Raw genomic sequence first — 17,927 nt, forward strand, 5'->3', positions numbered from 1 at the left:
CATTATATTATTAAAGTTTTATTATAAAGTTTTGGAGGAAAATGAAGTGTTCTTTATTAAATAATAAAAAGCAATGTAAAAATGTAATCCTTAGCAGATAAAGTTTCTTTTTAACCAAAAATTTTCTTTTAATCATTTGAGGTATAAAAATGTATATATTTTCATGGTTTCTAAGAAATTGGTTCTCACTTTATGGTTTCTCTGATAAGAAGCAGAAAACAGTGTAGATGTGTAGCTTCCCAGACCACGCCCACTTGTTAGCGCTTCAGCCAATACAATTAGCCGGCGGTATCACGTGATGATTCCAACATGGCGCCGCTCAGCTTCTTCTAACTCACCATAGCATCATGTCAATATTTCATTATACGCGCTGTGTTTGATTATTGGTGATTGATTAAATAAGGTAAGTTCTCTACAAGGAGCAGAATTTAAAGCTCCGCATGGTATTTTTTCGGTATTTATTCCGCATTTGTTCAGTATTGAGTCCACGTCCTGCTTTAGATTAATAAGTCTACGATTGGGTGTGAAAAGGGGGGTGTTCAAGTGCTCGTGGTTATACTGTGTTTACGAGTATTTGAGTATGAGTTATGTGAAGTTGAATTGGCATGTCAACTTGTTTTTATAAGCCTATTAGTTTCTGTAGTAATCCCAAACTTAATGCTAGTATACAAGTAAATCTCTACATTAACAGTGGGCAGGATATTTAAATGTATTAGGAAAGATGGCATTTAAGTACATGGAACACAGCACGGTGATCTGTTTTGTTAACAAGCTTTAGGTAGTTTTATAAAAGTTAAAACAATAGGAAGAGGAATTGGAAAATCTTCATGGAGGTTTCTGACTTGGCACTGGAGATATCAGTGGGAAGTCTGAGCTTCTGTGACAGTTCATATTATGACATTTTAACATTATGACAGGTGAAGTAAATATCACTGATTATCTCATAACCATGTTATTGGGTGAGATTTATTAGGCAGCAAGTGAAAATTTTTGTCCTCAAATTTGACGTGTTAGAAGCAGGAAAAATGGGTGAGCGTAAGGATTTGAGTGAGTTTGACAATGAGCAAATGTGACGTCTAGACGACTGGGTCAGAGCATCTCCAAAACTGCAGCTCTTGTGGGATGTTCCTGGTCTGCAGTGGTTAATATCTATCAAAAGTGCTCGGGTGTGTTTGGCCGAGGCTCAATAATGCACGTGGGGAGTAAAGGCTGGGTAATCTATGTGTAATCTAACAGACGAGCTTCTGTAGCTCAAACTGCTGAAGAAGTTAATGCTGTTAATGCACAACAGATCAGGACTGTTTTTATTCAGCAAAAGGGGGACCAACATAATATTAGGCAGGTGGTTATGGTTTTAAACAGCAATTTTTGGTGATAAAAGCGTGTCTTAAAAGCGCCTGAGTATGTCTCCTGCTGGTAGTGAAAAAAGAAGAGGAAAGCGATCAGTTTAGAGCAGAAAATGAAAATTATAAATCATCATAAAGCAGGAAAGACTGTCACAGTCATAGCACCATCTTTGACTTCCGATATTTTTGACTTACAATGGGGTCGTCGTAACGTATGTGTTATATAAAATGTATACATATGAGTATAATATTGCACAAATGAGTGATATTTTGTGGTATTTTGGTCGAATATTTGAGCATAATAATCAAAGTGCACAGCCAAAAAGCATTTCATTATGAAAAGAAGAAAAGAAAAGAAATTCAAGACTTGGGCAATTACATCATCAGACTTGAATCCAATAGATGTTTTTAGAGCAACGCAACCCATACAGCACAGATCAGATTGAAGAAATGTATCAGTATAATGGCAGAACATCTCTCCAGACATTTTGCACCTCTGGTATTCTCCATGTCGAGGAGGATCAAGTCAGTCCTTAAAAATAAAAGTCTACATACGAAGCATTGAAGAAAAAAAAGAATTAAATTGGTGCTGATTTTTTTTGTTGCGTAAAGTTCATATTGTGTGGGACTGTATTTTTAATATAGTGTATATATAAACTGTTATTTTATTATTTTACGTCAAAAATTTGATTAAATTACTATTGAACTCAGAAATAATACAATTATTGTTAGATGATACAACGGTGGATGAAATGGCACAGGGGTGTACTTACTTCTGTTCTGTATTGAATATACTTTTTATTGAACATTTAAAAACGCTTTCACGAGGACAGGATTCCTTGTACAAGGTAAATAGTTGAAACATTTGGCGATAAATTTTCGATTATCATAAAAATATTTTTATAAAAATGTGATTTTATGTATTTTGTACTATTTAATGATAAAATCTTGCCACATTGTCCCTTCGGAACACTCTTTATTTTTCACACAGATGTGTTCACTTGTGTAATCCAGATGTTAATACAGCAAAGGGCAGACAGGTGTGTTTTAGGTCACATGATGTGAGAACGGTTTAACCTGGTTTTATTCAATACATGGTTATTTTATAAATCTTTTATTTTTTCAGTTGAGGCAAAACACTCAGAAATGAAGCTCCGAGTACAACTGCAGTGCAAAAACCTTCATGAATACCTGAAGGAACTGAGTCCTGACATTCTCGACCGACTGTACAACCACCCAGCTACATGCCTCGCCGTTTACAGGTTCATCTTTCTGATTATATTCAAAAGATCATACGGTTGTGAGGTAATTCCTATTAGTTTTTCAATTGCTTTTGGAGTATTTTCTCCAAACATCCTTAATATTTGCAAACCAGTAAGTGCATATCTCAGATCAATAAGTACAAACCGGATAACAAAATCGATTACATGCAAAAGCCTCTACTTTTTTCTTTTAAATCTATTAATAGTAAGTATTTGTGTCAATGAACATCTCATTGCCATGACAACTCGTTTTGCCATTGTTTAAGGCTGAATTTATTCTGTACGGCGTCTTATGAATTTTAACAGCACAAAGTTACACGTTAATGTATGTGGGATGTTGATCGCAAGAGACCGGAAAGGATTCGCACTTTTACGGTACTGTACCGTAATCTTCGTTCGTTTTCCGTCTTTTGCTCAGTCCGTATCTGCTCGCCAAATCGAAGGTTCACAAGATTCACTTGATAGATTCTGACATCTGGTCGAACCAGTCAATGATTTCAACGACTTAATGAATCGATGCCGAGATGTTTTTGGGGGTTAAGACTGTTCAGGTGAGAAGCAGTATGATATATTTTAAACAAATGATAATGTAGGAAACAGCGGACAATTGTACACAACCAATTCGGAGAATGTCTTTCGCAATTAGTTTGAAGCGACGAGAAATTGCTTTTACCCAAGAACAAGTAGGTTTGAGAATTTGATTTCTGATTTGAGAAACGCTCTAAAGCAACGGAGAAAAAAACTGTAAGCAGGAGCTGACAGGAAGTGAAGTATAAAACATTTTGTTTGTCATCAGATATGTTTTATTTTCTAAAGTCTAGACTAAATCCTGGAGTTGTATATGTGACCTCACTTCGTTTCTCCTCAGGGAGCTCCCGTCTCTGGCAAAGAATTATGTGATGCGAATGCTGTTTCTAGATCACCCTCTCCCGCAAGCAGCCGTGGCATTGTGGGTCAAAAAAGACAGCCAGAAGTGAGCTCATGTTCATTATCCGTGTTCCCTTCAATCCGAGACCATTTTGTTGTTGTTGTTTTTTAATCTCCAGCTGTGTTGCAGGGATCACGACCAGTGTGTGTCAGTTCTCACTGGGCTGAGACTGTGGCACAGCCAGCAGCTGCAGGGAGGCCTTCAGGGCATCGTGCTCAACCCGGTGTTTAAAGATAACCTGAGGATTGCGCTGCTCGGAGGGTGAGATGAGTGGACATGTACAGGTCCAAAATCAGAGTCTATAATTCTGTCCAGCATATGAGGTCCTCACAGCTCCCGGAAAAAAAAACATCATTAAGCCAAAATTGCGATTTCTTTGTAATCTTCTCGTTCCTGTCCATCAGCGGTAAGCCATGGGCAGACGAGGGCAGCAGTCTCGGCCCCGATCGGCACGCACGGGACATCGAGAGTCTAGACCGCTATGCCATAGATCGCTGGGAAGTCATCCTGCACTTCATGGTGGGCTCCCCGAGCGCAGCGGTCAGCCAGGATCTCGCTCAGCTCCTTATCCAGGCCGGCCTCATGAAGACGTAAGCATCTGATCTCTGGCGCTTTTTAAAATGCATCCACAACAAGCATTATAACGCTCCGTTGTTTTGCGTTGCAGTGAGGCTGGCGAAGCGCCTTGCATCACTTCAGCTGGGTTTCAGTTTCTGCTACTCGACACGGCCTCTCAGCTGTGGTACTTCACCCTGCAGTACCTCAAAACAGTGCAGGTCCGTGCGCCACATTCAGCTTTTCAGCTGTTCATCTGTAAAAAAAAAAAAAAAAAAGCAAAAGGAATGCGGAGAAATGATTTGTTTTGTTTGCCTGTTACAGTCTAGAGGGATGGACCTGGTGGAAATCCTCTCCTTCCTGTTCCAGCTGAGTTTCTCCACCCTCGGAAGGGTCAGTATTCACTTCAAATAGTCACCTCAAGTATCAAAAGCTGACACCGGTTATGTGCTAACGCTGTCTAAATAATTATTTTCAAATGACATATTTTTGTAAATGATAAAATTTATATTTTACTTACATTTCAGATAGATCTTTTTTTTACTCATCTTTGTGCACACAGTAAAGACTGAATCCCAGATTACTGCTAGATCACTACATTGACTGTAACTGCATCCAGCAGAAATATTACTCCCAATTGGTCCACAGAAATGTCAAGACTCTAGTGAGCACCTAATGGAAATAACTCATAACTAAACAATGCCAGTTTATACATAATTATTATGTGGATCTGGTTTCACAGGTGTTCCATAACAGTACACATTCGGTGTTTACTTTGTACTTTCATTACTAATAAAGCGACCAAAACTGCCTGTCAAGTGATGGCGAATCTGACGATGCCTTTTTAATCTTTTTATAGTTGAAATGAAAGGAAACGGATAAACATTTGTAAAACGATTTCTTGTAACATTTTAAAGCCAAGATGTACAAAACATCACACAAAGATATAGAAGGAAATGTAAAAAATAAATTGGATCATATACAGTACAGACCAAAAGTTTATATATATATATATATATATATATACATATACAGTACAGACCAAAAGTTTGGACACACCTTTTCATTCAAAGAGTTTTCTTTATTTTCATAACTATGAAAATTGTAGATTCACACTGAAGGCATCAAAACTATGAATTAACACATGTGGAATTATATATGGAATTATATACATAACAAAAAAGTGTGAAACAACTGAAAATATGTCATATTGTAGGTTCTTCAAAGGAGCCACCTTTTGCTTAGATTACTGCTTTGCACACTCTTGGCATTCTCTTGATGCCTACTTTTGAAGAACCTACAATATGACATATTTTCAGTTCACTTTTTTGTTATGTATATAATTCCACATGTGTTAATTCATAGTTTTGATGCCTTCAGTGTGAATCTACAATTTTCATAGTCATGAAAATAAAGAAAACTCTTTGAATGAGCAGGTGTGTCCAAACTTTTGGTCTGTACTGTGTGTGTGTGTGTGTGTGTGTGTGTGTGTGTGTGTGTATATATATATATATATATATATATATATATATATATATATATATATATATATATATATATATATATATATATATATATATATACACACACACATTCTTCCAGTGTTTCTTTTATATATATATATATATATATATATATGTATATATATATATGAAGAAATTATCACCCCCATATTAACCAAAATGGAATGATCCTCGTTTTAAAACACCTCAGCGAAGACTCGACTGTAACATTGGTAGTCTATAAAGACTGTTTACTTTAATACATATATGCTGCCAGGTTGAATTGGTATAAAAGGAATAAACAGTGATCAGCTTTGGAGTTTCTTTGCTTTCCAGCAGGCCGTATTACACCACCCTGTTAAGTCATTATTTTCCTAAACAAGCTCATAGTAAATTGACATGAATAGAAATAAGTTTTGATAAAGACATAATGGTTCATTTGAAAAGATTATTTGCAATAGGCAGCTTGAAGGTAAATTTTAATACCTTAAACATGATTAAATTTTACATTTTATTTGAGCGGGATTAATTCTGGCAGGCTCTAGTTTTTTTTTTCTCTCCAAAAAAGCCAGATGGCATCTGTGTGTGCTTGTATGTCATTTGTGAATATTATAAATGTTAGATCAGGGGTCCCCAATCACCAGGCAGCACAGAAATAATAAACATTAAAATTTGTATTTTACTTACGATTTTTTTTACTTTCACGGTTTGCGAGGTGTTTTATTAAAAAAAACTTTATATATAATGACCACCTTTAACCTACGCCAAATTCCCACACTTGTTTCAATCACAGTTTTTTTTTGCTGTGTTTCGATAATTATGCATTAGTTCCATAGTTGAGTTACATTTGCATTTTATTTGATAATTAAATCATAGAATTCATATACATAGAAACATTATGCATGTGAAAAACACCCAAAGGTCCCTGGAGCAAAAAAGGAAAGAAATCTGCTTTAGATGCTAAAAAAACAAAGCAACAAGGACATGAAAGCAATCTTTCTTGCGCACCTCATTTATTTCATCTGTCTCATTTTATACTGGAGCAAGAGTGGGCAATTAATTTTTCCAAAGGGGGCCACATGCGAAATGGGGGCTGTTGTGGAGGGCTGAACAGTATAATTTTTATTGCAGAAGCAGTAAATTATATTTTTTATTAGCTGCTATTGGTAGTAAAACGTTTTGATGAGGCTGAAAAATTTTAGTTGTCATTAAAATGAAAGCAATGCACTAATTTTCATTTCTTATTTCCAGTTCACCTCACGCAGATCGGACAATATAAATATAAAAAAAAACAGCCAAAGGGTCAAATGTGGGCCATAAAATATCCATGTCTGTACTTAAATGAAGTTTTCCCAAGTCACAGTAACTAAAAACCTAAAGCCTGGTATACCAGTAACCACTACATAATACTATATTTAGATAAGCAAATGTCCAGTGTCTGTGAATCTCAAACTTCATATTGTAAAGGAATTGTCTTTGTAGTTATTGTTTTATCTCTTCATCACAGGACTATTCTGTCGAGGGCATGAGTGAGTCTCTACTGACGTTTCTGCAGCACTTACGAGAGTTCGGCCTCGTTTTCCAGAGAAAGGTTGGTCATCAGATTGGGGAAAATTATTTGATGCAGTATATGTTATAAGCTTTGCTTTAAAGGTAGTCTGGCCTCTAGGAACACGTTAATAGTTTGTATGTTATTTCAAAAACTACACTAAACAAGTCAGTAACAAAGCCTGATATATTTACACAAATCACATCACGATACTTAAATCTGTGAATGTACTACTGGATGAACGAGGGATTCATTCCAGGATTATAGCAGTAATACCTGATCGTTTCTGTAGTAACCCCTTGAAAATTGTGTTTTATTATTGTGTAAATATTATTAAACCTGTTTGTTGTAAGTTTTCTGTGAGAAGATTTGTGGAAGGAGTCTCCAGTGTCAGAGCATTAGAAGGGGAAACTTAATGTAGTTTCTTAGTAATATGACAAACTCCATTATTTTAGGCTTACAGAAAAATTGAGTGACTCATTATAGCAGTTATAACAGTTTATTACTATATAACAGTATACTACTAGTTTAATATATAACAGGATATTACTATATAACAGTATAGTACTGGTCTATTATACTGTATAACAGTATATTACTACTTCATTATATAACAGTATATTACTATACAACAGTATAGTGCTAGTATATATTATATTACTATATGACAGTATATTATATTACAGTATACAATCAACCCCTAATAATTCGCGGCTCTGAAAATTTGCGGGTTCTCATTTGGAACCTAGGAATAACATTTTAAACTATGTTTACATTAACAAACACATTCTTGTATTATTCATTTAAAGTGATGAAACCTTTCTGTCCATTACTTCACATTTTCTGTTGAGTATGCATCAAAAATGAACCAACTTACTGGCGTTATGTTTAGATGAATTCGTGAAGATACAATAGAGGCTGCGGGGGTGTGTCCAAAATTCTCAGATTTTTGGGAACTCGCCAGGGTTACGTTCTGTATGACTATAGGACAGTAAATTACTATATAACAGTATATTTTTATATAACAGTATATTACTATATTACAGTATATTATATAACAGTATATTACTATTACAGTATATTACTATATTACAGTATATTATATAACAGTATATTACTATTACAGTATATTACTATATTACAGTATATTATATAACAGTATATTACTATTACAGTATATTACTATATTACAGTATATTATATAACAGTATATTATATAACAGTATATTACTATATTACAGTATATTATATAACAGTATATTACTATATAACAGTTATATAACAGTATATTACAGTATATTATATAACAGTATATTAATATATAACAGTATATTAGTATATAACAGTATATTACAAAACAGTATATTATATAACAGTATTTTACTTTATTACAGTATATCACTATATAACTGTAGATTACTATATAAAAGTATATTACTATATAAAAATATTACTAGTATATTATATAATTGTATATTACTATATAACAGTATATTACTAGTATATTATATAATCATATAGTACTATATTACAGTATATTACTATATGACTATATTATTATATAACAGTATATTAATATTATATATAATCGTATAGTATTATATAACAGTATATTACTATATAACAGTATATTTTTATATAACAGTATATTACTATATTACAGTATATTATATAACAGTATATTACTATTATTGTGCTTCAATAAAAAAAATAGTTGGAAAGTAGTTGTAGAGGAGCAATAGAACACTAGTCCACTCCTCCTACATGTTTTCCTCCTTATTATTTATTACTTTCTGAATTGAATGGTACTTGTCAATAGATATTTATCTCTAATCAAACTGCAGCGTATTGATTACAGTGTGTTAATGTGTCAACTCGATTCATGCTTCTCTTACAGAGGAAGTCAAGGAGGTATTACCCTACTAGACTAGCCATAACCCTGGCTGCAGGAGTTACCGCCAGGAATTCATCATCCTCCTCTTCTAGTGCTTTGACTTCTTCCACACTAACAGGAGACTCTGGTTTCATTGTCGTAGAAACCAACTATCGCGTGTACGCTTACACAGGTGCGTATGTAGGAGTCATGAATGTTCAGACTATAAAAAGACTGCAATTAAATAAAACCTGACACCCATACTGAAAATCATTTGTGGTGTTTTCTCTCAGACTCTGAGCTGCAGATCGCTCTGGTTGCTCTCTTCAGCGAGATGCTCTATCGATTTTCCAACGTGGTTGTGGCGCAGGTCACCAGAGAGTCTGTACAGCAGGCTATTGCTAACGGCATCACAGCACAACAGGTTTGGTGTATATATTTTTGCCTTATGTACAGCAAACTGGACTAGAAAGAGTGTATTGTAGAGTATATACACGACACACATATACATATATACAGTACGTCACAAAAGTGAGGAAACCCCCACATTTGGATATATTTTAAAGTAGTCAATATGCAGCTTGTATAGCGGTACAGATGTACTGTCTTCTTAAAATAACTCAGCATACACTCATTATTGTATAAATATCTGGCAACAAAAGTGAGTACACCCTAAATGATAACAGCTGTACGTCATGGTACCATGCAAAGCCACACGTCCTATTCATCATGTTCATGTTTGTGTTTGACAGGACCATTCAAATTTGCGTATCTTGTATTAGAGCAGTTAAAATTTGGTGCTTTGAGTGCAAATATCTCATACTGACCACTGGATGTTCAACATGGCACCTCATGGCAAAGAAAAGGATTTGAGAGTTTGAGAGGGAAATGTTGCTCTCCACTCTATACTCATCCTGTATTTACAAACTCCTCTATATTCGCCAGCACTTATTTCACAAACACAGTCTACAACGGTAAACAATGCAGGCACACAGCAAACCTGACACACTCCTGACAAGAGTGTTTAAAAATGGTGCATGGTTTTTTTTCTTCTTTAGTTTATCTGTAACACGGCTGTACGCTCACATGGAAGCTATTATTATTTTTATTCACAGTTAAGTGCAAAGAGCTGGTAGATTTTTCAGTAAACTAGGTTCATTATACCCTGTGAAATAGACACAATACCTCACTAATATTAATGAATGTTTTCAATAAGTGATAACTGTTAATGTGACCCATAATGATTTTAATTATTAATTTTGTACATGTTCAGATTATCCACTTCCTGAGGACCAGGGCACATCCTGTTATGCTTAAACAGGTAGCTTCAGAGTCTGTTTTTTATTTGCTCCAATTATATCTCTGACACTTTTTTTTTTTTTTTTTTTATCTCTGACACTTCTGCTTTCTTTTTTTTTTTTTTTTTTTAATCAAAAGATAACATCTTTTATTTCCTTTTCTCCTTTACTCAGACCCCCATACTTCCTCCGACCATTACAGACCAGATCAGACTCTGGGAGCTTGAAAGAGATCGGCTGCAGTTTACAGAGGGTAAGAGTGTAAGAGGATTCATAGTAGTAAATTGTATTATTCATACAAAATAATATAAATTTATATTTATTTTATAAATATACAAATATATAAAAATATAATATATATATATATATATATATATATATATATATATATATATATAGCTATAATGCTCCTGTATATTTGTCTACAAGTGTTTAGCATACGGTGCATCTCAAAAGTTTGGAAACAACAAGTTTGTATGGTTTTTGAGAGACACATGCATGTTCCTTTTCTTTATATGCAACAAACCCAGTCAGTTAAGGCTTGGAAGATTTACTTTGACCAAACAAATATATAAATGTCCAGATGATTTATTTCATTTTAATGGAAAAATCCTCCTTTAGTATGAATAGCAGCTTATACACTCTTCGCATCCGGAGAGTTTTTTTCTCCAAACATTTATCTGAAATATGTGGTGTAGGAGTTGGTAGCTCAGTGGTTAAGGCATTAGACTTGGGATCGAAATGCTACAAGTTCAAATCCCACCACCACCGAGCTGCCACTGCTGGGCCCCTGAGCAAGGCCCTTAACCCTCTCCTGCTCAGTCGTAAGTCGCTCTGTATAAGGGTGTCTGTCAAATGCCATAAATGTAAATTGGAATTGCATGGTGTTGAAGTATGGAATGGTTGCCATGTTGGTTCCCTTCACCCAAAATAAGTCTCCAACGTTCCCTGCTCCAAAACAACCCCAAACCATTAAGCTTCCGCTTAGATGTTTGACTGTGGGTGTGAGGCAAAATCATCTCTGTTCTCTCTTCCTGTTATTCAGTTCCTGTTATTAATCAGTTCCTGTTATTGTTTAGTTATAGCAGCTATAACATATAGAGGTTGCCCGATTACCGATAGCTAAGTTGGATTGTACTTGCCGATACCCGCCCTATAATTTTTTAAAATGGATACTGGATAAAAACAAACATAATACTGCATGTAAAATACTACTACGTTTTATTAAAAAATAAAAAAAGTTTCAGTACTGAATTATGAAAATGTGCTAAATGTAATAATATGAACCTATACATTTTATAAATAAATATTCATGAAAATAAAAGACGCGATTAAACTGAAACAAAACTAGCACTCCAAATAAATAAAAACAGTTACAACCAAAATGGATAAAAAAAGACATCACATGATGTCAGTGATTCACCTTTAGAGGCCGCTCTCGTACTGTATAATGCAACCCAGGAAAAACTATCCATGCAATTTAACTGGCATACATAACATTACATATATAATAACCTGTGCTTTTTTTCTAAATAGAATCTAATAGAACTCTGGATTCTGCAGATACCTTCTATAAATGTTCCCTAAATGATACTTTATCAATGATTATATGCTTTCCCTCTTTTTTTTATGTTTATTAGTTTAAAATTAAGTGGTGAATCCTCTGTACACAATCATTTAAAGAAAATCAAAGGTCAGATTTGTGAATTCGACAGTGCTGTTTCATGTTTCTACATTTTTTTTTTTTGCATTGTGCAATTTTCATTGTATACAGAACGCCCACCATCTCTACCATGTAGTATGCTTGTTGATGTGCTTTTTGATGTGCTTTCAGTTCTCTAACCCACCTGAGTCACCTAATGAAGGATTTCAAAAGTATCTAGTGAGTCATATGTGGAGGAAAAATGCAAGTGATGTCGGTTTTGACAACCGTTTTCGTAGATATCGGAGCAAATCTGACTGTTGTTTGTTTTGACCTCTATTTGAGTCTATATCCATATGAAGACTAATATATTGCCGTGACGCGATCAGTGTTCCTCTAAACGAAAGGATAAATCATTAATATATTTATATATTTAAGCAGCATGTGATTTAAAGAAAGGTAGGCTGCTGTTTTCCCCCTGGAGGTTTTGTTTTTGGTGCTTTTCTGGTGTAAATGCTTTATTGACATCTGCTATATAACAGGATTGATGGTATTATGATTGGACGACTTGCAGCTTTCCTCGCTTCCAAGTAGCAAGTGCTATATCGTGTTTATATACAAGGAAGCAGGTGCATTGAACGTGCTTGGGTATGAAACCTCTACACGCATGACAAATCACATCGACAAAAGCTCCTGAGGAGAATGAACGCTCTATTACACACTTTTCCCCCCGTGACCTTTGAATGTCAATGGCACTCAGGCGTAGTTGAGCAAAAATAGGCATTCTCACGCAATAATTCACTTCTTTAATAGGAATACCGCTGCTGAATACTGCTAAAAGCTGCACCGTTCTCCTCGCTCTCCTCCGTTCCTTCATTTACACACTCTTTGTTTTTTTTCCCGCTCTTTGTTTCAGGCGTATTGTATAACCAGTTCCTGTCGCAGGCTGATTTTGAGGTTTTGCGTGACAGAGCTCAGGTTGGTACCTCAATGTATTCTCCTTTTCTCGTTGTATGATCATAATAAGAATGACCCTCATAAATTTTGAACCATGTATTATAACATCCCAGGTATCGTTATTGCCGTTAAAGCTTTTTTCAAAAGTGTCCTCTTATTAACAAAATCTGCACTTCTTATTGATTAAAGGATTTTTATCCGGTTAATGCTAATGGAGATCATGTAGCTCACTCTCTGACGATCATTATGCACAAGTTCCTGAATGGTTTCAATATTTTTGGTGGTTGAGCTCGTTAAAGGGCTTCCTGATGTTTCGTTGTCTTCCAGTGATGTTCTTCCGTTCTTGAAGCTCATGTCAAACGTCTCTGTGGCAGATTTGCCCAGTTTTACGCAGAATTTCACGTTTGCTCTTTGTTCTATCTTGTCCAAATTAAAATCCCAGACGTGGTAACGCACATGGTGAGAATAGCACCAGTTTTAGACACACAACTTTTAGATACCACTGCATATTGTAGATCACCTTGTAAAGCACTTTGGTCAACGGATGCACCAGTGCGGGCTCATTCAGGACGCCTAGCCATTAGTTTTAATGGAGCAGTGGAATGGTGCGCAAAGAGCATTCGCTGTTAAGCCTTTTATAAGAATGGTGAAAGTGCGAGTGCTGCACAAAAATGTCAGCATTATTATCAGGTAGGACATTGTGATTGTGCCCCGTCTGCTCGTGCGATTACAACATGGGTGCCTCATTTCAAACGAGCTCGCACTGGATCCAAATTACTGACGACCTACTATAACGTCTGTCATAGAACATGAATCACCTTCTGACCAATCAGATTTAAACATTTAATGGAAACTGTGGTTTAACTGAGTAATTGAGTACAGTGCGATGAGCATGGCTTGTATGCGTTTATTAATGCACCTACTGTATCTCTGTTCAGGGTTTGGGAGTGCTGGTGTGGCAGAACCCACAGCACAGGGTCATGGTGGTGACGCCACATGGACACAGTGAGGTTAAGAGGTTCTGGAAGAGACAGAAGAGCCACACGTAGGATGAGGAGACTCCACAGGGCAGGGGGCGCATCGTGACGGAAAGGGTGGCCTTAACTGAATGAAATACTGCATATATGGGTTTAATACATGTCTTTTCTTTAAGGACGCTGATGGAGAATAAAGTTTGGAGAGATTGAAATGTAAAATATTTGCACTTGAATAAAACGTTGTTCATTTGAAATCTCTCTGTCTTTACTTCTCCTCTTGTGCTAGTTCTTGTAGAAACAATGATTTCATGGCACATGCTGGCCCAGTTCTTATGTCTCTAAGTTTCTGATTTGACCAGTTGGAGGTTCAAACATCAGCAGGCTACCACTTCTGGATCTTGGAGCCATCAGGGTCATCAAAGCCACTTGTCAGTGTCCTGTATCATGACCGACAATTCTTTGACCCTAATTTCGTTTGTTCGAAAGAAAGAGTACAGACAGATGGATAGAAAAAAAAACAGAGATGGAAATAAATAAAGAAAGAAAAATAAGATGGATGGAAAGAAAAAAAGAAACAACAACGATGGATAAAAAAAGGAAAGAGAGAAATAAAGAGACACACATTACAGCACAGTGAAATTCTTTGCATATTCCAGGAATTTGTATAAGAGCGCATGGTCAGCAATGCTACAGCAACCCTGGATCAGAATGGGTTAAGGGCCCAACACACTGGGATATGTCAAGTCAAGTCAAGTTTATTTCTATAACGCTTTTCACAACAGACATTGTCTCAAAGCAGCTTTACAGAAATAAAGCTATGTGCTAAAGATATGTGAATTCATATGTGGCAAATATAACATTCCCCTTTAATGATTTATCATGGTTATAATTCTATTCATTATCATTTTTTCATAGAAAAAGTTAAACAAAATAAATTCACTGAATTATTCAGTGTTTTCTGTTTTGAGATCCGGGGAGGGGGTCAGTTTTTCCCCCCTCAGTGGAAATGAATTAAAATAAAACACACCAGAATTTGAGAGTGATTTTCCTGGAAAGGTAGAAAACACAATTCTAGTAATGGATTGTCATGATAGTAAATGAGACATCTAAACAAACATCTACTGCCTGTCAGTAACTCTGTGTTACTATAATGAAATAATTCTGGTCTCATCAAAGGTGTGGTGTAGGACTATTACACATATACACAAGACACACATTGAAATACAGACAGATCATTTGTATTTGGGGTTTCAAATCTGCAATCCTTCTTTTCCATCTTGTAAACTGCCTGCTTTTTTGCTCAATGCACACAAAACGTATTTATCTTGTGTCATTTGCACTTTGACTGAACAGAGTACAAATCTCTCCATATTTAATAACAAAATCAGTGATTGCGAGGGACAGAGCATGTAGGAAGTTTTGGAGACAAGGTGAGGGAGGTGAGATTGAGATGGTTTGGACATGTGCAGAGGAGGGACATAGGGTATATCAGTAGGAGAATGCTGAGGATGGAGCCACCAGGAAGAAGGAAAAGAGGAAGACCAAGGAGGAGGTTTATGGATGTGGTGATGGAAGACATGCAGGTAGATGGATTGAAAGAGGCAGATGTAGAGGACAGGGGGGTATGGAGATGGATGATCCGCTGTGGTGACCCCTACTGGGAGCAGCTGAAAGAAGAAGAAGAAGTGATTGCGAAGCAGGATGAAATAATTTTGAGTTGTTATTCAGGAAAACGACTGTAGTGCCATTTCACCAAGTGTAACACACAGCTGCCAGTGATAGGCTTCGTCACTCTAGAGGGTGTCTGAAAAGTCAGGAACCAATAGAAATAATTTGAAAATCTGCCAATACATGAGAAATGCACAGACTATAAGCATGGACATGTGATGCAAAATGACATCTATTTAGATTTACTTGCAGCGATTTGTCAATTATTTGGAAGCCATGTACAGTTTGTCAAACTAAATCAGCCTCCATAATATTCTGTGTACTTTAGGTTGATGGTGTTGATGGTGCCACCTCAAGTTTCTGAACAAAACAATTATGTAGATACTTAAAATCAACTTTTCTATAAGTTTTTTGTTAGTTTTTTGCTAAAAAAAATAAGTAAGCAAGCTTCTGCATTTGTATAAACAAGCTGCATTGTACATTCCTAGCCATCACTTTATTTATTGGAATAGTTCATGCTAGTGTCTGGAAGGTTATAGGTTTTGGGTCCTTGAGCAGTCATTCATTGCAGAGCATTTATTTCATTTTAATTCAATGAATGATTAGAATTCTGGTTAGAATTATTCCTGACTACTGCTAAGGTTTTCAGGAGTTCATACCATACCAGATTGGCAGAAACGTTACCAGAAGCATTCGAGGAACATTCTCCGTATCGTGATGCGATTCAATGATGTTATTCAAATGTTATGGGAAGGTTATATTCTAAAAATTATCAGGTGCAAAGCATGTGTACAGGAAAACTTTACTGAAAAATGTGATGTCAGAAAAACAAACAAAAATATTGCTAGAATGTTCTGGAAACCAGCTAATAGCTGCGTCACCTAGGGTGCAATTAGCTGGGGGGCGCCAGTGAGCGCAACCCATTTAAATTATTTACCTGTTTTTTGCAATGATTATTACATTTGTTTAATCGTTTTTATGAAAGGTTGAACGATTTGTAGGGTGGTTAAGTGAAGCATCATGGTGGGAGCGTGGAGCCATTGGGAAAGTGTTACAATAAGAATCTTACCTAGTTTGACTAAAAGGCTAGAAATGGCCCAGTTTGGTAGCTTTATTTGGAAAGTCTTCAAAGATTTGGTTCTCACGTGTTGTGCATGATATATATTATTTAAAGGTTTTCAGAAACACAAGAGGAAGATTTTCAAAATCTCTGGTTGCAGCAAAGTTTCCGAAAAGTTAAAATCATTTTAAGCTTTTCAGAAACTACAGAGAAACATTCTCCAAACAAAGTTGGGTTATGCTAGGGTTATTTAAACATTATAGGAACATTATGGGAATATTACGGGAATGTTTAATTGGAAAAGGCAATCTTTGGAATAAATAAGCATATTGTAATATGAATGCTATGGGTTATTGAAGACTCCACAACTCCAACTAGCGATTTGGTTCTCAAGTGTTAAGCATGATAGGTTGCATTAATGTTGAGAAGGAAAATTATTTGAAGGCTTCTCTAAACATTGAGAGGAAAATTCTTCAAACAAAATGCTATGAGATTACGTTACGGTAACATTGGGAAAAAAATGTGTTTGGAATTATATTGTGCAGGTCATGTATTGTATTTCTGTGAAGAATCCTTACAGGTTAAAGATGTGATGTCTCATTGGGTTCAGGGACCAAACAGCAATGTTGTAGGAACGTCCTGGGAACCAATTAATTGTGAGCTGAGTAGCTTTAATTGAAAAAGGGAATCTTTAAATTAAATGGACATATTGTAATATGAATGCCATGGGTTAATAAAGACTTCACAGCAGTCAGGAGTTTGGTTTTGGTTTCTGCAAGGTTTCCAAGAGGTTTATATTAATTAAGGTTTTCCATTCCCAAGAACATTCTCCAAACCATTGTGGATTACAGAAGGTTATTTAAACGTTAATGAAACGTTATGAAAATGTTATGGCAATGTTTTCTTCATAATAATAATAATATTCAGGGTATATGTTGTATTTGTGTAAAGAAAAACTTTACATAGAAAAGATATAATGCCAGAACATTTTGTGAACATTCTAGGAACATTCTGGGAACCAATTAATTTCGAGCTGGGTAGCTTTAATTGGAAAAGGAAATCTTTGAAATAAATGGACATATTGTAATATGAATGCTATAGGTTATTAAAGACAAATTATTTCAAGATTGCCAGAAATATTAGCGGAACATTCTCCAAACCATGGTGGATTACATCAGGGTTATGGGAACGTTAAGGGAATGTTCTCAGAAGAATAATGTGCAGGGCCTGTGATGTATTTCTGAAGAATAAACCTTACAGGGAAAAGATGTGATGTCAGAACATTTCCCAAACCAATCCCAAATGTTGTA

The 17,927-nt window shown here is 35.6% G+C and overlaps 1 protein-coding gene across 1 annotated transcript; it reads left to right on the forward strand.

The window, feature by feature from the left end:
• Positions 1-256: 256 nt before the first annotated feature.
• gtf2h4 (general transcription factor IIH, polypeptide 4) lies at positions 257-14,143 on the forward strand. The gene is made up of 14 exons (XM_046843636.1): positions 257-403; positions 2,473-2,608; positions 3,477-3,581; positions 3,666-3,797; positions 3,941-4,126; positions 4,204-4,312; positions 4,416-4,484; positions 7,101-7,184; positions 9,040-9,208; positions 9,309-9,439; positions 10,289-10,336; positions 10,488-10,566; positions 12,872-12,933; positions 13,851-14,143. The coding sequence occupies exons 2-14, from the start codon at positions 2,493-2,495 to the stop codon at positions 13,959-13,961; spliced, it is 1,401 nt and encodes a 466-aa protein (XP_046699592.1). The 5' UTR covers positions 257-403; positions 2,473-2,492; the 3' UTR covers positions 13,962-14,143.
• The last annotated feature ends 3,784 nt before the right edge of the window (positions 14,144-17,927 follow it).

Source organism: Silurus meridionalis, chromosome 29 (genome assembly GCF_014805685.1).
Source record: "Silurus meridionalis isolate SWU-2019-XX chromosome 29, ASM1480568v1, whole genome shotgun sequence".
Classification (NCBI taxonomy): Eukaryota; Metazoa; Chordata; class Actinopteri; order Siluriformes; family Siluridae; genus Silurus; species Silurus meridionalis.